Here is a 20,369-nt window from a genome sequence, read left to right as displayed (position 1 = left end):
TAGGCCATTACAGGCGTTTCGTTATCAAAATCAGCCTCGCGAAAATTTTGAATTTGCCACCAGATTCGGCAGCACGATTCACATCCGAACTTGAACGGATAGTTGACGTTGTACGAGAAGTCGCACCTTTTCCTAGTTTTAGAAAGTCCGGGAAGTGGAAAGCCGCCGAATTTGCAAAATCCCAAAAGATACCCTTGATCGCATTTGGTAATGGCAGCTGGGGAGCCATCAAGGTGGCTTGCCCGGAATCTCGAGCATGTGCCGATCAGTGTTGAAGAAAGCCGAGAAACGAGGCCTGCTTGTTGTTGTGGCCCTAGGTGAAGCATAGACCTCAAAAGTAAGTTTGCCTTAATCAGCTAATGAGCCATCCATCTAACTCCTTCCCGTTCAAAGGTGTGCCACAAATGCCAGGAGAAAACTTTGAAGCCTGTTCACGATGACGAAAATAAGGAACTACATTCCATCTTGGTCTGTAAAAAGACATCTTGCAAGACAATGTGGAACCGCGACGTCGTCGCAAAAGAGAATTCACCAAATTGCGGCCAGCATCGCTCCAGGCGAGGGGAGGCCCGAAATATTTCAGTTTGCGTCGTAGTAAAGACGACTGCAGATTACGGTAAGATCATATTCCATGTTTCTTTTGGCGCCTGATAGACTGATTTGACTTTTTATGATTTCAAGAAGCGCTATTTACTGATTGGATTTTTTTAGTTCGTGAACATTACGCAAAATTATGGAAAAAACCCGTAAACTCCTCAATCTCGATCCCCTGAAAATTTTAAAAAAAAAGATAAAACTCACTAGACGTAATTTTTTTCGGCCTTGGTACATTTCCCCAGTTTAGATGAGCAACTTTAATATTGACAATCCCTTTTCACTGGATACTTTGCGTAACACGCTTATTCGTCTCGAAGATACTATTATATTCGGTAAGAGCCGAGTTCTCGGGATCCCCGGGATCCCCGGTTTCTTTTTTTTTTTTTTTGTGATTGTGTGATTTAACGTGGTGGGATCATGACAGCGCTCATTGAGCGGGCTCAATTTGCCATGAACCGATGTATCTACATTCCTGGTGCACTGGAATTCCAGGGTGCCACAGGCGATCGAAGCTTTCTCGAGTTCTTTTTATGGGAAACCGAAAAAGTGCACGGTAAGGGGCTACATAGCAACTGTCTCGTGTTTCTCAGCAACTAAATCACACATTATTGAAACTGCGGTCACCCACAGCCAAAGTAAGAAGATACACAAGGTAAGATGAACACAAGGGTGGGAATGGTTGAGGCTCATCCATATTAATATGTTGCAAAAAATAGTCCGGATGAATACGCCTTCACTTCACCTTTGCCGGAACCGATTCTGCCACCTTTACAGTTCAAAGAATTCCTTTTCCCCAACGATATCAATGTCAATGAGGAAATTATGAAGATTTACACCAAGTCCATTGTTCCTGAGATTTGCCAAGATACGGATGATCAGAATTATGGTAGTTCTGCCACCAAGGATATTGAATGTCTTCAAGCACTGAGTCGTCGTATTCATTACGGTAAGTCGATCCGTCCATTGATGTGTGGAACATTCATATCGGGTATGAGACATTAATCATAAAATAAAAATTAGGCAAATTTATTGCGGAATCGAAATTTAGATCGAATCCGGAGGATTACACTCGATTGGCGCTAGCCAACGATCGTGATGGCATTTACGAGTTGTTAACGAATCGAGCGGTAGAAAAGAAGCTGTTGGAGCGACTTGGACGCAAAGCTTTGGTGTATGGTCAAACCCTTGACCAGGAACAAGTGGGGTCCAACACACATTTACGTATTCCAATCAAGGTGGTTGTCGAGTTATATGAACGGTGGGTGATTCCCCTGACGAAACAAGTAGAAGTCGATTATCTGATCCTGCGAGGCACCCAAGCAGCTGCTGCGAAATAAAAAAAAGCACGTCACAACCCTAATCTTGTGGTCTCTTTTTTTCTTCTATTCCATCTGGTTCCATTCTTCCCTTTCGCCCTTTTTTCTTCCTTTTTCTTTCTTTTTTTTTTTCCTCCAACCTGTCCCTTTTGCCTTGGTCGCCTTTTGGCTTTAGCTCTTAACTTCCCCTTTACTTGTTTCTACTGTCTTCTCTATTTGAATCGTTGTTTCTTTTGTGTTTGCCTTTTCCTTTTTATTTCATAACTCTAGAGATAAAAAAAGGAAAAAAAAAAGGGAAACATTAAAACATCATTATGTCACCTGCAGTTTCTTTTCAACGTCGAAATGCCGAGCTATCGTTTATGTCTTTATCGCCCGTCACCAGTCCTCCACCTGTCGATAACATGTTCTCCAACTTTCGTCTCGGCACTTCGGCGTCATCGTCGTCGTCGTCCTCCAATACACATCCACGACGATTTTCCAATCGTGCAAGGGCTAGTCAGTTGGAACTGCTAGGTTCACTGCCTATGCCAATATCCCGTTTGCGAGCCATCGATCCATCTGAACGATTTCTGGCTCGGCTGAATTTAGGCCACAACGATAGCGGTGAAGCGAATGCCGCTCATCGTCACTACATCGAACGACGGTTACACGAACCGGCCGTGGATGTGTCAGAGCTAGATATCGAATTAGACCATGATATCTTGCATTTTGAATCGGTACCCGGAGACTATGACAGTTACAGGCAAGCAACTTAAAAAAAGAAAAGCTTGGGCAGCGGAACCAGCCAGGACCATCATGCTAATTAAAGTTTTTTGAAACGCCGCATTTTTTCTCTACTCCGTTTCTCCTCCTACAGCTTTGCAACGGGCGTTGAAAAAGTTCTGCGCAACGATCAATCCGTATATTGGTAAGCTTATTCGATCCCAAACTATTCCGCATTGAGGATCTTCAATTATTCATGGAGACCAATGGATAGCATACGACATCATGGTACCATTAATATTCTGCTAAAATATTGTGGATGGGCAGCGAGCGGCATTGCCTGCGATATCAACTGTGTCATCTCGCAGGTCATTATCAAATTATCGTCGCATGGACACCGAACATCATGTAAGCCAAAAGAAACCATGTCTACCGGAAATTCGGTTCATTGGTCGTTTTTTTTTCTTTTTTATACTGATAAGATTGTATTAGGTAAAGAAGGGATGATCTTTGTATCGCATGATCCTATCGATGTTGAAAGTAAGTGGAACGGTAAAACATAAATCGCATTAGAATGATGTATCCTCATCATTCGATTTTTTTTTCTTGAATAGCCACTCAAATCTTTGATCGATTTACAAAGGAAGACTGGGAATCGTATATTGATTGCTATTTTGATGCAGGGGATCCGGATGATGCGGATGATCCCATTGCGTGGTTTCGTATACCGAGCCGTGAACGGGAGGCGGTCATTCACCTAAATCATCGTGCGGGCAAGTACGTTCTGATCAAGTTGCTCCAAACCGACGCTGTCTATGAAAAGATAGACCTTCAATATATCGGATTTATTGGTTATTCTGGAGCGCGCGCTTTTGCCAGTGCGCGTTTATGCTAGTAAAAAATGAGGGAAAAGAAAAAAAAAAGGAAAAAAAGGCTATTTTAAAATGGGATCTAGAGAGAGAGAGAGAGAATATGTGTGTGTGTGTGTGCATGTGCGTGAAAAAGAAAACAACCAAAATAATAATAAGAATAATAAACCGTTTCGTGTCCAAGATCGAGATTGAGTTCGGCTTGGATTCTATGTACAGAGCTTTTGTTGCTGTTGTTGTTGTTGCTGCTGCTGCTTTTTCAGTTTTTCTGTATAAAGAAAAGATTATCAGTGCCTGGGATGATCCCTTGAAACAGCAATGTTTCAGCCACTTACTCAGTAATTGTTTGCCTTGTTTTACTTGAAAAGCATCACCACTGTTGAGAAGCGCATTGATAAGGCCAGAAGCGATGTTATCGCTGAAGGAAATCATGGGTTGAGAAAACTGGCCATGACGAACAGAACAAAGGATGGCGCGATGAACTTACTGTAACTGTGTATCTTCTTGGGATTCTTCTTCTTTTCGTAGATTGATGTCATCAAAGGGTAGAAACTGATTGCTGAGACCAAAGTGACAGAGTTGGAATCCACCGAGAAATCGATTATCAGTGGGATCACGGAATTGTAACGGTCCAAATGCGTCGGCTCCTTCAAATTCATCTTCGCTGTCATCCGATGGTAAATCATCGCCCAACAAGTCGCTTAAATACGTTGGGAGTTGCGTGGCCTGGATATCTTGCATCGCTTGCGATTCGTCCTCATCTTCGTACGGATAAAAGGTGCCCGTCACAGTGACAGGACTGGATAGGATTACTTGCGTATTCAGTTTTTTGATCTACTGACACACACGCTCTTTTCTTCATTTGATTTACCTCTTTCCCGATACGACAAGTATCGCCTTGTCTAGAGGGGTAAAGTAGTGTTGCAACGCCTGAAATTCGACCTAAAATCGACAATATTTGGGGATTTTTGTGAGCATTTTTGGCCCATGGAAAAGCCAAGATAGAAAACGATTCAACGTACGTGATTGCGAGCTAAAGAGCACAGCACGTACTCTTGGTCTTTGACAATAACTTTAAGTGTATGACGTCCACTCTTAATCTTTTCGTTTGAATCGTGCAGCGATGCCTATGACAGCTGGTTTAATAAAAAGGTCCAACTTGCAAATGAAAGCGGGCCGTGCTGTTACCATGGTCAAATGAAGCATGCCGTTCATGGGTACGGGAAACGGTTCGTCGGGGTGAAGAAGCATACCTACATACAAGCGATAAGTATCCTGTTCAATAGCGTAATGAAATGCTCATGGTAAAATTTACTCCATAGTTGTGATGACATGACGATAAAAAACGAGGCTTCTTGGAGTCGCGCCGTTCTGGCTTTGCAAGAGATACGATGTAAAAAGGTTGGGCCAAAAAAAAAAAAAAAGATCCGCTGGGGGTGAATTCCGACGGTGGTCACGGCACGTGATGGACGACTAACTGGACAAAGCAAGGAACGCGAAGTGAGCAGCAAATGAACGCATAAAAGCTAGGCAAAAAGAAGGCAATCAGTGGATGCTGCCCGTTTTGCCTGCGGAAACCTCTTTCTTTTATAGTTTTTTGTTCATCACTTTCATTGTGCAGTTCATACGGCTTCTTGTCTCGGCGGCACTAGGAAAGCGAGCCAAAAGTCCATCGTTTGCCTTTCTGACATTCATTTTGTATTTTTCTTTCATCCCTATTTATATTTTCCCTGCCATCTGTATTCTTATTATTCTTCAAACTCTTTTTGACTTGAACTTTTCTCTCGTGAGAGAAGAAAAAACCAAGTGTCAGCATTGTAAAACCGCAATTGTAATTCAGCCATGCCGGGTTATCAGAAGCGTGGAAGAGGAAGAGGAGGATCCCGTGGTCGAGGTCGACCCAGAAAATGGAAAGCAACCCATGGCAAGTCTTCTGGTACGGTAGACATATCTCGGCCCAGAGAAGAATGTTCTTACAAAGACTTTTACCCTGACCTCGACGTTCGAAAACCATTGCCGGTGGTTCATCGTGGGGCTTCTTCATCTTGCAAGTTACAATCACCGTTGTCGTCGCTCCAAACCAAAAACTCCGCCATCCAGCCCATCAAGACAGACGATTGGATCCGTCACTTGTCCGTGAAAAGCAACCAACCTCCCACCGATATGCGCATCGATGACCTTTGCTCAGAAGCTTTGGATGCAGGCTCGGATTTATCTTCGGTTCCTGAAGAATCGGATGAGGACGCCAAACCCGCATCACCACAGCTCGACCCAAAACCCGCTTCGGTCCCGAACCATCGTCCGTCTTCCATTCCCGCAAACGTATTACCTAAACCTACCTTTAAAAAGCTGACCGACGACAATCAAGATCTCGACGACGAGGACGATGATCCCGATTTTCATGACAGTGAATATGATACACATGCTTTTCACCGACCCAATCATTACATTCGCTATATCGGTAGGCATTTTTTTTATTTTTTTTTGGGCAGCTTCAAATGTGGTATTTGTTTGTAAATCGATCCACTTATATGAGAAATAGGTCCCTCGGTGATTGAATTGTTTGATACCGTAGAATACGACATGGATGAACAAGGTAAGACCCCGACAGCAAAAACCAGAAAGAAAAACATTGAAGATCATAAATGTGCCTAATAGACAATTTTAGATGAAGCTTGGTTGCGAATGTTGAATGTGGAACGTAAAAAAGATAATCTCGGTCGCATCTCGCCTCGCCTTTTTGAAACGATTATTGATCAATTGGAAAAAGAATGGTTCAACTTGGTAAGACTAAAAATTAAAAGAAAAAAGAAAAAAATTAAGACTGTGGGATGGGACTGTTGTTCAGGCTTTTCTAATCAAGGACAATGGTAGATCAAGGATCTTCCTGCACAGACCGAGGATGAGCCTTTACTGCCTGAAGATTCCGCTTGCAGCATTTGTGGCGACAATGAAGGCGAAAACAGTAACGCTATTGTGTTTTGTGACGGGTGCAATTTAGCCGTGCATCAAGGTGAGTGAACCAAAATCACAAAATGAGACGATCTGTTTTGGGTTTTCACATAATAAGACGGTTCGATTCAGACTGTTATGGGATCCCCTATATTCCCGAAGGCCAATGGTTGTGCAGAAAATGCATGTTGTCACCTGAAAACCCCGTCTCGTGTATCTTTTGTCCCAATGAAGGTGGCGCGTTCAAACAGACCAACACCAACAAATGGGCTCACTTGTTATGTGCGATATGGATCCCCGAAGTGGGTGTGAGTAACAATGTGTACATGGAACCGATCGACAATATTCAAGCGATCCCCAAAAGTCGATGGAAGTTGACCTGCTTTATCTGCCGCGATCGCCAAGGTGCCTGCATTCAATGCGACAGTCGCAACTGCTTTGCTGCATTTCATGTTACCTGTGCACGTCGAGCCGGTTTGTGCATGCGCATGAAATCCCAGACTTCGGGTTTCGAAAGCGTGACGTTGAAAGCTTACTGTGACAAGCATACTCCTCGTGATTACAAAGACCCTACCGAAGTGACGAAAGACGTGCATCAATTGCAAGCGACCCTGTTACGGACACACTCAAGGGAGACGAAAAAGAAACGGCCAAGACGAGAAACCATCCACCTGCATATGGAGGACGGCGATGATGATATGGATTACCGACCTTCGTCCCCATCGTCGGTCGACCATAGTGCTGACGACGATGATGATGACGATGACGACGACGATGATTATCTTTCAGACGATACTCTTCTTTACGTACAGCGGCGCGGCAGTAAACGTCGGAAAACATCGGATTCAAGTGAGGACGCTGGAGCCCAGCATGGCTATACGATTCCTTCGCTTCGCCACCTTCATTCTCCTGGCTCCAAAGCGGCTCGCGCGCATCAGCGTCATTATTCGGCGGGAGCCCCCATTGCGCCTGACCCTATACTTCTTAAATTGGAGAGTTTGAAATGCGTTCGGCAAGCGCAACTTCGTATGAAACCGCAGTTGATCACGAGCATCTGCCGATACTGGTCTCTGAAGCGGGAATCACGTCGTGGTGCGCCTTTGCTGAAGCGACTTCACCTTGAACCTTGGACACAGACATGGTCACGCAATTCAGCGACGGGCATGCGACAACGACTAAGTGCCATGAATCAGTTACGAACGGATCTGGAGAAAATACGCATGTTGTCGGGTGAAGTGCAAAAACGAGAAAAGCAGAAACTGGAACGACTCCGGAAACAGAAAGCGTACCTTGAAATTATCCTGTACCCGGCGGAATACGTACTTCGACCGGTATTGATGCAACTGATGGAACTCGACAAGCGAAAAATGTTTTCGGAAACTGTGATGGCAGATGAAGCGCTGGATTACGCGGACCATGCCACTCCCATTTTATCGTTTTCGGTGATTCTTCAGCGCATGGAACTTCACACGTATCTACAGCTGGAGGATTTTGAAGCCGACATCAAATTATTATGCCAACAGGCAATGAAGAGTAATGCATCGCATACCGCGCGTTACCGCCTCGCACAGAAACTGCTTCACCGATTATCTCAATGCATGGTAACAGCAAGGCATCACTATCAAGCGTTGCCAATCACCCGGGAAGCAGGATTGCTGGCGGTCAACATCCATCCCGAAATCTTTTCTTACAATACCACTCACATCCCTCCACCCGACCCGCCTAGACCATCCACTGAACAGCCCTCAATACCTCCGGTATCCGAGAACCCTTCCTGCGAGCTGATCAACACGCCTGCGAAGAAGCGTCGTGGCAGACGGCGCATTAAACCAATCCCCACCGTAAATGAACATACCGAAAACGCACCGCCCTTGCCGTTCTCGCCATCTTCGCCGTCATCACTGGCCATGCAACTTTGGAAAGAAAATGCCAGGCCACCGCATATTCCCGACCGATCCGAACCGGTGAAAAATACCACCCAAGGGGCCAAGGAGTGTCCAGTGTTGATTCCCAAAACAGAGACCACAGCTACCGAAAAACCGCCCCTGGAGTCGCGTCCGGCCACACAAGGAACACGTCGACGTACGCGCAGTATGGGAAATCAGAGTTTGATGGCCATCATGAATGAACTGGAGCGCAAGCGGCCGCGCATGTCGAGTGAAGCTAGAGCGCTGTTTTGTGCTCACACCGGGTTACAACATGATGCGCGCATGGTGGTGCCATGGAAAGAGGATCCCCGTCGACCGGCGCCCCGTGGATGGATGTATTTGGAGGACAGCGATTCGGAAGAAGAAGAAGGAGAAGAAGAAACTGAACAGCATCCGGAGAATGGATTCACGTCCACTTCGCCATCACCGCCGAAGCGACCCTCCCGGCCGGCCCCCATCCCCTCTGTTTCTTCAATTGTTCCCAATCAAATTGTATGGGCTCGTGTGAATGGTTTTCCGGCTCATCCGGCCAAGGTAACCCAACCATCTCCGTATTTTTTCATCTTTTGTATTTATTTGTATGGTAGATTGTCGATCCATCGGACGTCGATCTCCCGAAACGCATCCTGGCTAAAAAGGGAAACGATACAGTCTTTGTTCAATTCTTTGAAGTACCAGAAAAGCATCGATGGTAAGCAACTCCAAAAGCAGTTGACACTATGTGGGCCTAATTTGATATTGGTTGTTTCTTTTTTCCTGCAGGGGCTGGATCAAGCGATCCAACATCTATCCATTTGGGCACAGCGACATCGATAAAGAAATGTTGATGCAAGCCAAGCGAACCAAACGTGCGGTTCGAATTGAAGAAGCGCAAAATGGATACCGATTTGCTTGCAATTTAAAGCAACTAGACCCGGGACCTCAACTGTCCGCCGTATTTAACCATGACTGAAAGCATATCAATTCCTTGTAGATACATTTAAATTATATTTTTTATATGCAAAATACATTCAATGCAAAAAAAAAAAAAAGAAATGCCCGACAGGTGCACAAAGATGGAATGGTTTTTTTTGAAAGTAACATGGAAACCAAAAAGGCTTGGAATGAATTTTGTGAAATCGGAATAAATGATGGTTGTTTTGGCAGGGTGATCAAAGGGAAGGATGAAATAGTGATGGTAGCGAGGACGATGTGAGGAGTTGGATTATTTCTTCTTTTTCTTCTTGCTGTCTTCGGCTGCGGCCTCGTCGGCCAATTTCTTCATAATGGTGAGTTTGCCCACGGCGTTGGCTTTCACCGACATTTGTCGCTCAATGTTTTTGTTGATTTGTGCCGTCAATTTCTAATATTCACCATGACAATCAGACCAATGTGATCAGCTTGGATCTTATGGTTTCACTCACCTTTTGAATGGTTCTCTGTTTCACAAGCACCGCTTGCTTGGGAGCAATAGTTCTTGCTCCCTTCTTCATCTTGACTTGCTTGTGATTGGTCTTTTTCTTCTGAGGAGCTGCAGCTTTCTTCAAACCACCTTGTGCCATGATGAATTGTGGAGATTATAGAAAGAGATCGTTTTTATTTTATTTTTTCGCTTGGTGCGGCGATCAGGCGACGTCCCCTTTCTTGAGCCGGAATTGGCTTTTTTTTTCGCCAGTGATGATCCGCTGTCACGACGATAAGCCTCTAAAATTTTCGGCTGCGACAGGACTTCCTTTTTTTTTATCGATATTGTTGTTTTCTCGTTTCTATTTTTTTTTTTTCACCCAGAACAAAAAAATAACATCTCATCCATTGGTTGAGGCTTTCGATTCACATCCCATCTTTTACCAGTAATCTTATCAACAACAACAACAAACATGGGTTTCGAAGGACGTGGTCGTGGTGGTAGCCGTGGTGCTCCCCGTGGAGGCCGTGGCGGTTTCGGTGGCGGCCGTGGTGGCGGTCGTGGTGGTTTCGGTGGAGGAGGTCGCGGCGGCTTCGGTGGTGGAGGCCGTGGCGGTTTCGGTGGAGGCCGTGGTGGCGGTCGTGGTATGTATCGTCTTCCATTCAACCCATCGCCAAATGCCCAGTCGTTCGAAATCGAAAGACAGCTGTCATTTGACTCGATCTTCGGGAAACAGCTGTCAATCTTTTTTTTTTTTTTTTTTTTTTTTTTTCGAGCATTGGGCAGTCTGGTGACCATGCTCCCATTTCAACTGATACTAATTCATTATTGGTTTAGGTGCTCCTCGTGGTGGTGCTCGTGGCGGCCGTGGCGCTCCCCGTGGTGGTCGCGGTGGAGGAGGCCGTGGCGGTGCTCGTGGTGGTGCCAAGGTTATTGTCGAACCTCATCGTCATGAAGGTATCTTTGTCGCTCGTGGCAAGGAAGATTTGTTGGTGACCAAGAACTTGGTGCCCGGTGAATCTGTATATGGTGAAAAGCGTATCTCCATCGATGGTCCCGAAGGTACCAAGATCGAATACCGTGTGTGGAATCCTTTCCGATCCAAGTTGGCCGCTGCTGTCTTGGGTGGTGTCGATCATATTCACATTGCTCCTGGCAAGAAGGTGCTTTACCTCGGTGCTGCCTCAGGTACTTCCGTTTCTCACGTGGCTGATGTCGTCGGCCCCGAAGGTGCTGTCTATGCCGTCGAATTCTCTCATCGTTCCGGCCGTGATTTGATCAATATGGCCAAGAAGCGTACCAACGTTGTTCCCATCATTGAAGACGCTCGTCATCCTCACAAGTACCGCATGTTGGTTCCCATGGTCGATGTCATCTTTGCGGATGTTGCTCAGCCCGATCAAGCTCGTATTATTACCTTGAACGCTCACCACTTTTTGAAGAACAATGGTCACATTGTGATCTCCATCAAGGCATCGTGTATCGATTCTACCGTCGATGCTGCCACCGTATTTGCTCGTGAAGTCAAGAAGCTCCAAGAAGAAAAGGTCAAGCCCCAAGAACAGTTGACCTTGGAACCTTATGAAAGAGATCACGCCGTCGTTGTTGGCCGATATGTCAGAAACAAGTAAAAGAGTAGAATGGCAAATGTTTTTTCAAAGAAAAAGTAGCATATCATTTCTTCATTCTCTTTTTGTTTTCTTCTCTTTCTATTCTCGCTTCTGTTTTTTTATAATCTTTCATTTTCATCACCGATTTTTTTTTCTCTCTCTTTAGCCTAGACTATTGTAAATATTTTTGGGTATCAACATTAAAACGCACGCTCTCAACCCAATAATCGAACTTGTCTTTTTTGCCATTCTTCCGTGTTGAAACAGAGCATGCATGTGCAATTTTGCGACAAGGCGACGTCAACTTATTTGTTCGCGTCGACTGACCTCATTGGTGATTGGAGACTTGAAGTCTCTTGGTGTGATGGTACGGGTCTTGATGATGATATCACGATTTATATAAGTTTTTGTAGGCTTTATTGAAAATTGTTGCTTTTGGTAACTGAAAATGCCCATTGCGAGAAACCCGACTAATTTGTTACAGATGATATGCACTATTCTTTGCCTCCCCAATAGCGGTTACAGATGATCTACTGCTATTATGACGTTGGGTATTTTATGCACTATTTCATGCAATTCAAAATGTCGAACGGAAGAAAAACCAAATTTGGTCCCTGAAATTGCCGCCCTTTGGGTATTCCTAAGCCACGCACACAACGTTCTTTCATACCGACCACTGGGGGGACGGAGTTGACAAATGGGGTCAAAGCATACAACCTACTATTATGCCAACCGGTAACATACTCCCAATGCAGCATGTAGAAGAACCTGTTGTGATTCTCATTATTGCATAGAGCGGACATGGACCGTTGAAGCGCTCGAACCTGACAGTTACGGTATTCAGCTGCAAGTCAAGGTGGTGGAACTGCTGGTGCGAATGGAAGCCGATGACGGTCAAGGTACAATGCATTACTTTCAAAGCAGTTGCTTTCCTCCTGTAAACTTATCAATACCTCAGGCAACACCACGAGTGTCTATGAATACCTTGTAGGAGACCAGACAAGTTCCGTCGTACTGCAAACCACCAAAGAACTGCCGCTTCACCAAGTTCTTCGTATCCAGAATGCATACACGCAGGTCGTTGAAGGATCGCTACGTCTTGTAGTGTCTGCAGAAAATATAACCATCGATGCATCCAGTCCTCCCTCCGCTATTGAATCCATAGGTGATCATAATATATCTCTTATCCAGTTTAAACGGAGAGCATAATATATTACACGAGTAAGGAACGAAAAAAAAAATCTCAGTGGCATTTTTCTCCTGATAATTTCTATTTACAATATGACATTATTGACACTTTCCATGCGATCGGCTTGTTGCTGGACGAGCTGTCGAGCATCTTTGAGAGTTTTGTGTAGTCGGAGGAAAAGGATGATTTTTGTGTTGCCTTCCTGTCCAATGAAATCCTTGGGTGGTGGCAAACCATGGAAGATATCTGGGGACGAAAGATGCGGATGAGCCATCTCGTAGGATGACGATAGAAACAGAGGCACACTTACCATCAAACACACGCAAGATTTGCGGTGCGAAATGTGGGAAAGCTTTGGCCAGGTGCACAAAGCCAGGGATGGCTTGGATGAGATATTCCGAGGGGACGCAACCCGTAGGTTGACCTTCTCGTGTCGCGGGAAAAGCAATCTTCACTAAACGAGGAAGAACATACTTTTCGGCAGCAACCAGGCTACAAAAATCAGAGGGTTACATGAATAGTCGAAATTTTGGGTCATACACATCGTCGGGCAACATACTAGGGCTCAAGGGGATACTTTTCACATAAATGGCAGGCTATCAGTATACCGAAAATTTGCTTTTCTGGCTGCGGTTGTCGTAATAATTCAGGAATAAAGTTCATGACGATATCTGTCAAATAAAGTTAACTGACTCTTCGGAAGAACAGACAAAAAGACCATATTACTTACAAATGGAAGGAATCAGTTCAACAACGATGGGTATTAAATCAAGGGCATACGTTTCAAAATGCAACAGTTTCACCAGCACGCCATCGCGATCGCCATCCACAAAGATACCGTGAATAAAATGGCATATGTGTTCACGCGCTTGTTGTAATTGGTCTGTAAAGTGACAATGTCAGTATTACCGTTGACAATAGTAGGCGGTCCGATGTTAGTGATCTAACCTGCATGTCCTTCATCACGCGGTTGTTCTTGACATTGCTCGAGTAGTAACTGAAGCATGATTGCGTCCTGCACATTGATCATAGCCACCACATTACGGATATTGAATGAAGTCTAGGTGGAACCGAGTAAATTATCTTGGCTTGATCTCCATATCAACCGTCATAGTATTTCTTTTTCCTTTCGCCAACGTACCTGGGTTCTAGGAAAGCAGGTAACGAAGCGTTTCCATATACGATGCCTTGAGCATACGCGTATACAAGACAAGAGCTAGTCAAAAATACTTGTATAAGTCTCAGGGAGCGCGATCCGATAACTGTGATGTATAAGCACATACATGGAGCCATATGGGTAATAGCCGTCTACATCGAAAAATTTTGGGATCGCATTTGAACAGCAAGAGTGGATCTTCCACTAAATTATCCAAGGTGTACATCCTACACTAATGTGAGCGATTTTTTTTTCTTTTCTCAACGCGGATAAAAAGTGCTTACCCTTCGTTTGTGATATTTTTGTCTCTCATTTCCTTGGCGGTGAGAACCCACAACTCATAGGGAATGATGCCATCGAAGGATTCCCACACCGCACTGAAAGCATTGGCAATGTTGTCATCAAAGCTATGGTATACAGATCCATTTCGTCAAACATAGGCCAGTAATAAGATCACTAGGATGGGAAGCTTACTTTTCATTAAAACACAGCGGCAGCAAATGACGGATGACAATATCCACATAATCCGCAATATGGATTGTGTCAATCGCTCCGATGCATGATAACGCTGTAAATATCAAGCATTAATATAGCATCTCTTTTACAAACAATAACGACTCCCACAGTTTTTTTTTATACCCACCTTTGACTACCAAATCGGGATTCTGCTGCCAGTGAATTAAAATATACTCGAGTTTGTCTGGAGACAGGCGTGAAATCCAAAATCTACAGTTTTGGATCGAGAGAATCGTGTAAGTATGGCACCGCACAGGTGATTTGCTTTTAGATGACGCGTGGTACCTGTCCCATTCTTTCGGTTCTTCCACAGCGGTTTCATCGGATTCTTTGCCTTCCTGCAGAAGAAAGCTCGTTATATTGAACATTTCGGGATACAGATTGGCGGCCAGTGACAATAGATCAGGATAAACGTTGCGGTAGGCTTTTCCTTGTTGATAAGATTCGACATGATTCAGCATACATCGGATTGGAATTCGGCCAAGCAGTCCACTTGAATATTCTGAACAAAAAGAGTGTTTCAATAAGTGATCGCTTTATGTTTTTCAATGCGTGACTTTTTACTACCTTGATGCTGCTTTGTCACTTGACTCACGTTTGAAGCCGCTACAAGTTTGGGATCGGTCTTGGAGGCCATGATGGCATCGTTGTAAGCCAACATGTACAGCAACAGCAATATTTGGGACGGAGAAGGGTCGTTGCAGGTCTCAAAATAAGGCGCTATAGCTTCTTCTGGTATGCGCTGAAGCTGAGGGACAAAGAAGAGACTGTCCGAAAGATATATCATCAGTTATCCAGAGTCAAATGTCCGAGATTGGGTCTGAGAAGGTACCTCGATACATATTCCTTGATCAAAAGACAGTATTTGACAGAAATAGGAAACGTGGCATTCACCATGCAGTCCAACAGCCACGATGCATAATCGATGTCGACAAAGACACGAACACGAAGCAGTTCGTACAAAGCGTCCAAGCTCAGTGACCTCTTCGTTTTGGTCAATTCCTGCATCCTTTTACGATGCCTTGAACGCTTTTATAATGCTGAACTGAACGCGGGCTTCCAGATCCAGCTCAGTGACTTTTTTTCACCACTCCCACTTTTGGAAGCAACCTTTGTGACTCTTTTTTTCTTTCTGTGAGACGATGCACAAAACATCCATGCCTCACATGCGATCACGCCAGCACGCAATACAAATCCACAACTCAGTGCTTTCCATGATATATGCTTTATTGGCTTTTGGAATCCGAGCTCGGCTAAAACTTTATTTTTCCATACCATCATCATCTGTCATTTTGACAATTGGTTCTCCGTTCAACAGATGGTAAAGATATTGCATGATGCTGCTTGTCTCTCATTGGCTGCGTTTACGTTTTGCCATATCTTATTCTTTCCAATAAGGAACAGAAAAATACCCCATTTTTCGTGTATGGTTACAGAATTTTCCAAGATTTCCTGTGCGAATTTAGATGAATAGTTTCGAGGTGATCTCGTCTAAAAAAATAAAGACCCATCTAATGAACACAAAATGCTCTTTGTGTTTCTGGATAGGGTGTACTCCACTTTTGAGAAAATTAGGAGGCGTTGACTGAAAGGGGCAGAAAAAGATTGAGCAATCGTATGCGCAACTCTGCCAGAAAATGGTGAGATGTGACACAAGTTTGTTTCATTTGGCTAACCAATCTCATTGCGGTTTAGTGCATAGCGCCATCAATGCCAGCAGGACATTCCGCTGATCGTATAAAAGAGCAGAATTAAAAGACTGACGACACTTTTTATCTTCTTATCCATCGTCCCTTTACAATGACGCAAAAGCATCAATATCATTTCGACACTCTTCAGCTCCATGCCGGGCAGCACCCTGACCCGACCACCAAGGCTCGGGCCGTGCCTATCTATGCAAGCACTTCCTTTGTTTTCGACAACACAGACCACGGTGCCGACCTTTTTGCCCTGCGTGCCGATGGAAACATCTATTCAAGGTACATTAGAACCCATTTTTCATTAAGCAGGTTCAATGATTGATAACGCAAGATATTTTGTGCATTGTAGAATCGGCAACCCCACTACAGATGTGCTTGAACAACGCATTGCTGCCCTTGAAAATGGCGCGGCGGCTGTCGTTGTGTCATCAGGTAGGAAAAAAATATTTTTTCCTTTGCCCCGACACCATAAACTGATCATGCGCGACTTTATATCAGGTCAAGCGGCCCAGTTTCTTGCTATTGCCACGTTGGCCAAGGCGGGCGACAATATTGTTGCGAGCTCGAGTTTGTATGGTGGCACCTACAACCAATTTAAAGTTTTGTTCCCACGATTGGGGATTCAGGTGCGCTTTGTAAACAGCGATGATCCTGAAAACTTCCGAAACGCCATTGACAACAACACCAAAGCCGTTTACGCCGAAAGTATTGGCAATCCCAAATTCAACGTCCCCGAGTTTGAAACTATTGCCAAGATTGCTCACGATGCTGGTGTTCCCTTTATCGTTGACAAGTAAGTCAGGCCAACAAGCCGTCTCATCGCTGCAGTGGTACTGAGTCCTTGTCCTTTCTCTTAGTACATTTGGCGCCGGAGGATACCTCGTTCGACCAATCGATCATGGAGCCGATATCGTTGTTCACTCGGCCACAAAATGGATTGGAGGGTACAATCATCAACGGATAATATTCATCCTGTTCAGATAAACTAATAATGGAATTCATTGCAGGCACGGCACCACCATTGGCGGTGTAGGTAAGTATTTCTCGCGTCGCAAAGATGCGGTAAAAAAACGGGTTGCTGATTGTCCTTTAATTAGTGATTGATGGTGGCAAGTTCAACTGGAATAACGGCAAGTTCCCAGAGTTTACTGAACCTTCCGAGGGATACCATGGATTAAAGTTTCATGAAACCTTTGGCAACCTGGCTTTCGCTGCCCGTTTGAGAACCGAATCGATGCGTGACATTGGCGCTTGTCAAAATCCATTTGGCTCCTTCCTCTTATTGCAAGGTACGTCACTGCTCGCTCTCCAACTAACGTCTTTCGGCAACCATGGCAATTGATGGCTGACGCGCGTCTTGTAGGGCTGGAAACTTTGTCTTTAAGAGTGCAACGCCATGTGGAAAATGCATTGGCGCTGGCCCGCTGGTTGGAAAACAGAGATGATGTGAACTGGGTTTATTATCCTGGGTTGGAAAGTCATCCTTACCATGAGACTGCCAAGAAATATCTGAAGAATGGTTTTGGCGGTGTTTTGACTTTTGGTGTCCGAGGTTCCCTCAAGGTGGGTATCATGAATTATTCGCCTTCAGCTGCTTCATTCTGTGAGACTGACATGCTGTTGCAATTCTAGGCTTTTATTGAAAATGTCAAGCTGGCGTCGCATTTGGCCAATGTGGGTGACGCAAAAACGCTGGTGATTGCTCCTGCGTTAACAACTCACCAACAATTAACCGACGAGGAACAAATCGCTGCCGGTGTAACCAAGGATATGATCCGCGTTTCCGTAGGCATCGAGTAAGTTCCTCTATTGTCTTTGATGGCACAATTCTAGAACACCATTTTCCTCATTTTCCATTCATTTATTTAGGCACATTGATGATATCATCTGGGACTTTGAACAAGCGCTTAAGGTAGCGGATGCTGCCAAGGATGAATGAACTCAGGGTCATGAATTCCCCAGCTGCTGTTTCTCCAATAATCTTTTCAAATATCGATAGCAATTGTCAACAGCTGGCCTAATGATAGTAAAAGAAATTGTGTATAAATGAATCTTTTGAGAAGGTTTCCAAGAATCACCGTATTAAAGAGGTCGTTCACAGAGTCTGAGCATTGAGGTCGCACAAAAAGTGCGGTGAAGGGTTTTAAACTATTGTTTGAGGCGGGCCTTTTCGCCAGATATATAAAGATAGGGGGAGGGGGAAAGGCCTATGTAATTTGCAAAACGAGGATAGAGGAAGCAATGGTTCGCTGATGGGGGCCGTTGGATGTGGCAACCAATAGAACCGAAGCACCAAAATGTTCTCTTGTTGGGTTGCTCGCTGGTGGATTCTGACCAATCAAAGACTTCCAGAGAAAATTTGTGCTTTCAGTGGAGATTTCGACCAATAAGGCACTTTTTTGGCTTTTTACTTTCTGAGGCTCCTCTGGCTTTTTTCCCTTTTGTTTTCTGTGTCCTTTCCTATTCCGGTATGGAGATCAACAAGGATGAAGCCATTCGATGTTTGTCTATTGCCAAAAATCATTATGGCAATGGCAACTATACGGCCGCTTTGAAATTCACCAAGAAATCGCTGGGTCTTTATCCGACCGACGACGCAAAGGCATTTCTCGAAAAGGCCGAAAAAGCCGCCGCATCCGCTTCGCAGGAAACGACAGGCACTTCCACGGGCATCAACACCACTTCGAGTCAAACTAAACCAGAGAAAAGAGCAGAAGAAAAGACAAAGAAACATACACCCGAACAAGCCGCCGCCGTCAAAGCCATCTTGTCCTGCGGTACCGATTACTACAAAGTGCTTTCTCTGGATAAGAAATGCACAGAAGTTCAAGTCAAAAAAGCCTACAGAAAGGTACTTGGAATCGTGTAGTTGTGTAGTAGTCATAATCTGGATGCGCAATACTCATGTTGTACTATTTTTCCTATGATTTCTAGCTGGCGTTGCAGTTTCATCCTGACAAGAATTCGGCGCCCGGTGCTGATGAAGCATTCAAATGTAAGTAGACATGGAGAGGAACTATTGGCGAATTGGCATGGCGTGTTGGCATGGAATCTAATGCAACAATTGCTTTAGTGATCTCCAAGGCGTTTACAGTATTATCGGATCCACAGAAACGAGCTATTCACGATGCAGGTGGTGGAGATCCCGAGCAACGGGCGAGCGGTGCATCTTCGTTCAGTCGGTCGTATCAACAAGCAGGATTTGCGGGCGAGGATATTTCACCTGAGGATTTGTTTAATATGTTTTTTGGAGGCGGACCTTTCGGTGCCAGTCCTGCATTTGGCGGTCCACGTTTCAGGACCCATACTTTCCACATGGGCGGCGCCGGTCGTCGACATCCATTTTTTGCACAACAAAGGGCAGCGCCGGCCTCGCAAATGTCGGGTTGGATTCAACTGCTGCCACTTCTTGTCCTCTTTGCTTACGCACTGATTTCGGCTTTATTATCACCGGAACAAGCTGCACCGTATTCCTTCAAGCATACTTCTGTCTATTCGAAACAACGTACCACTCTCGCCCATCACATTCCTTATTTTGTCAACCCTTCGAGCTTCCAAGCAACAGAACAACATCGGTACAAGCTGGCTCGGTTAGAACAAGACATAGAGAACGAGTGGGTGTCTGCATATCGACGTGCGTGTCAGTTGGAACATCGCGATCGTTCCACGGAATTGTCAAAGGCCAGAGGTCTTTTTGGGATTGGTCGAGACGATAATCGTTACCAGGAAGTCCTGAATACGCCCATGAGGAGCTGTGAAGAACTTAAAAAACACGGATTTAGACCGGATTACTTTTATTAAGTTAATCAATGTGGATGACTGTTCGCATGACCTAAGAAACCTTGTATACCGCCTACATTGTCAAAATCTGTTCCTATAGTCGATTCGTTTTTTCCTCCTTACTTTTTTTTTGTTTTTATCATCGTCCATCATATTTTCCCATTTCTAACCCACATAAACAACAAACCAAAAAGAAATTTGCTCATGATATCAAAATTTGCTTCGTGGGCAATAAACTTCCCATAACAAAAGGGTTCTATGCTTATTAATGGGTTGCCTCGTTCCTTTGTTCAGTCGTAAAAATGGATCTCATAATTATCTGAGCGTGAGCAAACGAAATTTCATATTTAGCAGACGTACCAATGAATGAACAGCGGCTTCAGTGGCGCGACAAATTCGCATCGGTTAAGGAATCGCACATATTATCTACATTGAAAACTCAATACCATGGATTGAATACCTGCTTCTTCTGTCAATTCCCACTTGTCATCAATGGACATTTCCTTACGAAATCGGTACTTGGTGTCTGTTGTTGCTGCGGCTGGGGAGGCCATCAGGTTTTTATTTCATCCATAGATAATTACAAGACTTCGAAAAAATGGAATTTATTTTATCATTTTACGGTATTAAAAGTGCTATCCATAAGATGGCATTGTTTTATTTCAAG

General features: G+C 44.5%; 12 protein-coding genes across 12 annotated transcripts; 9 read left to right on the top strand and 3 right to left on the bottom strand.

The window, feature by feature from the left end:
• Nucleotides 1-844: 844 nt before the first annotated feature.
• On the top strand, nt 845-1,934 carry BYT42DRAFT_614571 (chorismate mutase; the record flags this gene model as incomplete). The annotated part of the gene is made up of 5 exons (XM_051571870.1): nt 845-929; nt 1,022-1,150; nt 1,228-1,249; nt 1,314-1,543; nt 1,618-1,934. 5 exons carry the CDS (start codon nt 845-847, stop codon nt 1,932-1,934), a joined length of 783 nt encoding a protein of 260 aa, XP_051423247.1.
• Nucleotides 1,935-2,081: 147 nt separating this feature from the next.
• On the top strand, nt 2,082-2,863 carry BYT42DRAFT_361874 (uncharacterized protein). The gene is made up of 2 exons (XM_051563226.1): nt 2,082-2,658; nt 2,773-2,863. The coding sequence occupies exons 1-2, from the start codon at nt 2,228-2,230 to the stop codon at nt 2,825-2,827; spliced, it is 486 nt and encodes a 161-aa protein (XP_051423246.1). The 5' UTR covers nt 2,082-2,227; the 3' UTR covers nt 2,828-2,863.
• A 21-nt stretch (nt 2,864-2,884) lies between these two features.
• Nucleotides 2,885-3,513, top strand: BYT42DRAFT_546539 (uncharacterized protein; the record flags this gene model as incomplete). Its single annotated transcript, XM_051565889.1, has 3 exons — nt 2,885-3,026; nt 3,111-3,158; nt 3,233-3,513. 3 exons carry the CDS (start codon nt 2,885-2,887, stop codon nt 3,511-3,513), a joined length of 471 nt encoding a protein of 156 aa, XP_051423245.1.
• On the bottom strand, nt 3,439-4,997 carry BYT42DRAFT_361737 (uncharacterized protein). The gene is made up of 7 exons (XM_051563225.1): nt 4,803-4,997; nt 4,676-4,740; nt 4,510-4,614; nt 4,359-4,429; nt 3,975-4,286; nt 3,823-3,905; nt 3,439-3,755 (listed from the first exon to the last, which is right to left on the bottom strand). Exons 1-7 carry the CDS (start codon nt 4,819-4,821, stop codon nt 3,697-3,699), a joined length of 714 nt encoding a protein of 237 aa, XP_051423244.1. The 5' UTR covers nt 4,822-4,997; the 3' UTR covers nt 3,439-3,696.
• Nucleotides 4,998-5,765: 768 nt separating this feature from the next.
• Nucleotides 5,766-9,279, top strand: BYT42DRAFT_362007 (PHD-zinc-finger like domain-containing protein). The gene is made up of 6 exons (XM_051563228.1): nt 5,766-5,948; nt 6,024-6,083; nt 6,146-6,271; nt 6,362-6,500; nt 6,572-9,058; nt 9,130-9,279. Exons 2-6 carry the CDS (start codon nt 6,075-6,077, stop codon nt 9,192-9,194), a joined length of 2,826 nt encoding a protein of 941 aa, XP_051423243.1. The 5' UTR covers nt 5,766-5,948; nt 6,024-6,074; the 3' UTR covers nt 9,195-9,279.
• A 105-nt stretch (nt 9,280-9,384) lies between these two features.
• BYT42DRAFT_572194 (uncharacterized protein) lies at nt 9,385-10,077 on the bottom strand. Its single transcript, XM_051568577.1, has 2 exons — nt 9,771-10,077; nt 9,385-9,709 (listed from the first exon to the last, which is right to left on the bottom strand). Exons 1-2 carry the CDS (start codon nt 9,906-9,908, stop codon nt 9,572-9,574), a joined length of 276 nt encoding a protein of 91 aa, XP_051423242.1. The 5' UTR covers nt 9,909-10,077; the 3' UTR covers nt 9,385-9,571.
• Nucleotides 10,078-10,115: 38 nt separating this feature from the next.
• Nucleotides 10,116-11,588, top strand: BYT42DRAFT_572192 (Fibrillarin-domain-containing protein). Its single transcript, XM_051568576.1, has 2 exons — nt 10,116-10,395; nt 10,589-11,588. Exons 1-2 carry the CDS (start codon nt 10,224-10,226, stop codon nt 11,380-11,382), a joined length of 966 nt encoding a protein of 321 aa, XP_051423241.1. The 5' UTR covers nt 10,116-10,223; the 3' UTR covers nt 11,383-11,588.
• Nucleotides 11,589-12,086: 498 nt separating this feature from the next.
• BYT42DRAFT_614565 (uncharacterized protein) lies at nt 12,087-12,570 on the top strand (the record flags this gene model as incomplete). Its single annotated transcript, XM_051571869.1, has 3 exons — nt 12,087-12,096; nt 12,156-12,260; nt 12,320-12,570. 3 exons carry the CDS (start codon nt 12,087-12,089, stop codon nt 12,568-12,570), a joined length of 366 nt encoding a protein of 121 aa, XP_051423240.1.
• Nucleotides 12,400-14,929, bottom strand: BYT42DRAFT_361953 (integrator complex subunit 2). The gene is made up of 12 exons (XM_051563227.1): nt 14,818-14,929; nt 14,508-14,724; nt 14,350-14,432; nt 14,181-14,274; nt 13,991-14,113; nt 13,834-13,933; nt 13,692-13,766; nt 13,499-13,610; nt 13,281-13,433; nt 13,110-13,221; nt 12,861-13,042; nt 12,400-12,796 (listed from the first exon to the last, which is right to left on the bottom strand). The coding sequence occupies exons 2-12, from the start codon at nt 14,681-14,683 to the stop codon at nt 12,636-12,638; spliced, it is 1,371 nt and encodes a 456-aa protein (XP_051423239.1). The 5' UTR covers nt 14,684-14,724; nt 14,818-14,929; the 3' UTR covers nt 12,400-12,635.
• Nucleotides 14,930-15,436: 507 nt separating this feature from the next.
• Nucleotides 15,437-15,987, top strand: BYT42DRAFT_572184 (uncharacterized protein; the record flags this gene model as incomplete). The annotated part of the gene is made up of 1 exon (XM_051568575.1): nt 15,437-15,987. A coding segment is annotated over exon 1 (152 nt), but the record flags the coding sequence as incomplete, so codon positions are not given.
• Nucleotides 15,967-18,056, top strand: BYT42DRAFT_572180 (Cys/Met metabolism PLP-dependent enzyme-domain-containing protein). The gene is made up of 8 exons (XM_051568574.1): nt 15,967-16,201; nt 16,272-16,354; nt 16,421-16,715; nt 16,780-16,866; nt 16,930-16,955; nt 17,020-17,211; nt 17,286-17,485; nt 17,555-18,056. The coding sequence occupies exons 1-8, from the start codon at nt 16,023-16,025 to the stop codon at nt 17,720-17,722; spliced, it is 1,230 nt and encodes a 409-aa protein (XP_051423237.1). The 5' UTR covers nt 15,967-16,022; the 3' UTR covers nt 17,723-18,056.
• Nucleotides 18,057-18,293: 237 nt separating this feature from the next.
• BYT42DRAFT_572178 (uncharacterized protein) lies at nt 18,294-20,006 on the top strand. Its single transcript, XM_051568573.1, has 3 exons — nt 18,294-18,773; nt 18,857-18,917; nt 18,996-20,006. Exons 1-3 carry the CDS (start codon nt 18,393-18,395, stop codon nt 19,721-19,723), a joined length of 1,170 nt encoding a protein of 389 aa, XP_051423236.1. The 5' UTR covers nt 18,294-18,392; the 3' UTR covers nt 19,724-20,006.
• Nucleotides 20,007-20,369: the final 363 nt, after the last annotated feature.

The sequence above is a fragment of the Radiomyces spectabilis genome (genome assembly GCF_025331425.1).
Source record: "Radiomyces spectabilis strain NRRL 2753 chromosome Unknown BYT42scaffold_7, whole genome shotgun sequence".
Classification (NCBI taxonomy): domain Eukaryota; kingdom Fungi; phylum Mucoromycota; class Mucoromycetes; order Mucorales; family Radiomycetaceae; genus Radiomyces; species Radiomyces spectabilis.
Note: the sequence above shows the minus strand (reverse complement) of the source record. Positions and strands in the feature narration are given on the sequence as shown.

What these genes read in the sequence shown, in the direction of transcription:
- BYT42DRAFT_361874 (XM_051563226.1), top strand. Translation starts at nt 2,228, where the DNA reads ATGTCACCTGCAGTTTCTTTTCAACGTCGAAATGCCGAGCTATCGTTT. An exon ending in GGAGACTATGACAGTTACAG is followed by an intron (nt 2,659 to 2,772) that starts GCAAGCAACTTA and finishes CTCCTCCTACAG; the next exon opens with CTTTGCAACGGGCGTTGAAA.
- BYT42DRAFT_361737 (XM_051563225.1), bottom strand. An exon ending in GCATGCTTCATTTGACCATG is followed by an intron (nt 4,615 to 4,675) that starts GTAACAGCACGG and finishes CAGCTGTCATAG; the next exon opens with GCATCGCTGCACGATTCAAA. An exon ending in ACAAGGCAAACAATTACTGA is followed by an intron (nt 3,756 to 3,822) that starts GTAAGTGGCTGA and finishes TTCTTTATACAG; the next exon opens with AAAAACTGAAAAAGCAGCAG.
- BYT42DRAFT_362007 (XM_051563228.1), top strand. An exon ending in AAAAAGAATGGTTCAACTTG is followed by an intron (nt 6,272 to 6,361) that starts GTAAGACTAAAA and finishes GGACAATGGTAG; the next exon opens with ATCAAGGATCTTCCTGCACA. An exon ending in GTACCAGAAAAGCATCGATG is followed by an intron (nt 9,059 to 9,129) that starts GTAAGCAACTCC and finishes TTTTTCCTGCAG; the next exon opens with GGGCTGGATCAAGCGATCCA.
- BYT42DRAFT_572194 (XM_051568577.1), bottom strand. Translation starts at nt 9,908, where the DNA reads ATGGCACAAGGTGGTTTGAAGAAAGCTGCAGCTCCTCAGAAGAAAAAG. An exon ending in AACAGAGAACCATTCAAAAG is followed by an intron (nt 9,710 to 9,770) that starts GTGAGTGAAACC and finishes GGTGAATATTAG; the next exon opens with AAATTGACGGCACAAATCAA.
- BYT42DRAFT_572192 (XM_051568576.1), top strand. Translation starts at nt 10,224, where the DNA reads ATGGGTTTCGAAGGACGTGGTCGTGGTGGTAGCCGTGGTGCTCCCCGT. An exon ending in AGGCCGTGGTGGCGGTCGTG is followed by an intron (nt 10,396 to 10,588) that starts GTATGTATCGTC and finishes TTATTGGTTTAG; the next exon opens with GTGCTCCTCGTGGTGGTGCT.
- BYT42DRAFT_361953 (XM_051563227.1), bottom strand. Translation starts at nt 14,683, where the DNA reads ATGCTGAATCATGTCGAATCTTATCAACAAGGAAAAGCCTACCGCAAC. An exon ending in AAAAATATCACAAACGAAGG is followed by an intron (nt 13,934 to 13,990) that starts GTAAGCACTTTT and finishes ACATTAGTGTAG; the next exon opens with GATGTACACCTTGGATAATT. An exon ending in GCGTGATGAAGGACATGCAG is followed by an intron (nt 13,434 to 13,498) that starts GTTAGATCACTA and finishes GTCACTTTACAG; the next exon opens with ACCAATTACAACAAGCGCGT.
- BYT42DRAFT_572180 (XM_051568574.1), top strand. Translation starts at nt 16,023, where the DNA reads ATGACGCAAAAGCATCAATATCATTTCGACACTCTTCAGCTCCATGCC. An exon ending in GTTCCCTTTATCGTTGACAA is followed by an intron (nt 16,716 to 16,779) that starts GTAAGTCAGGCC and finishes CCTTTCTCTTAG; the next exon opens with TACATTTGGCGCCGGAGGAT. An exon ending in GCCACAAAATGGATTGGAGG is followed by an intron (nt 16,867 to 16,929) that starts GTACAATCATCA and finishes AATTCATTGCAG; the next exon opens with GCACGGCACCACCATTGGCG.
- BYT42DRAFT_572178 (XM_051568573.1), top strand. Translation starts at nt 18,393, where the DNA reads ATGGAGATCAACAAGGATGAAGCCATTCGATGTTTGTCTATTGCCAAA. An exon ending in TCAAAAAAGCCTACAGAAAG is followed by an intron (nt 18,774 to 18,856) that starts GTACTTGGAATC and finishes TATGATTTCTAG; the next exon opens with CTGGCGTTGCAGTTTCATCC. An exon ending in TGCTGATGAAGCATTCAAAT is followed by an intron (nt 18,918 to 18,995) that starts GTAAGTAGACAT and finishes CAATTGCTTTAG; the next exon opens with TGATCTCCAAGGCGTTTACA.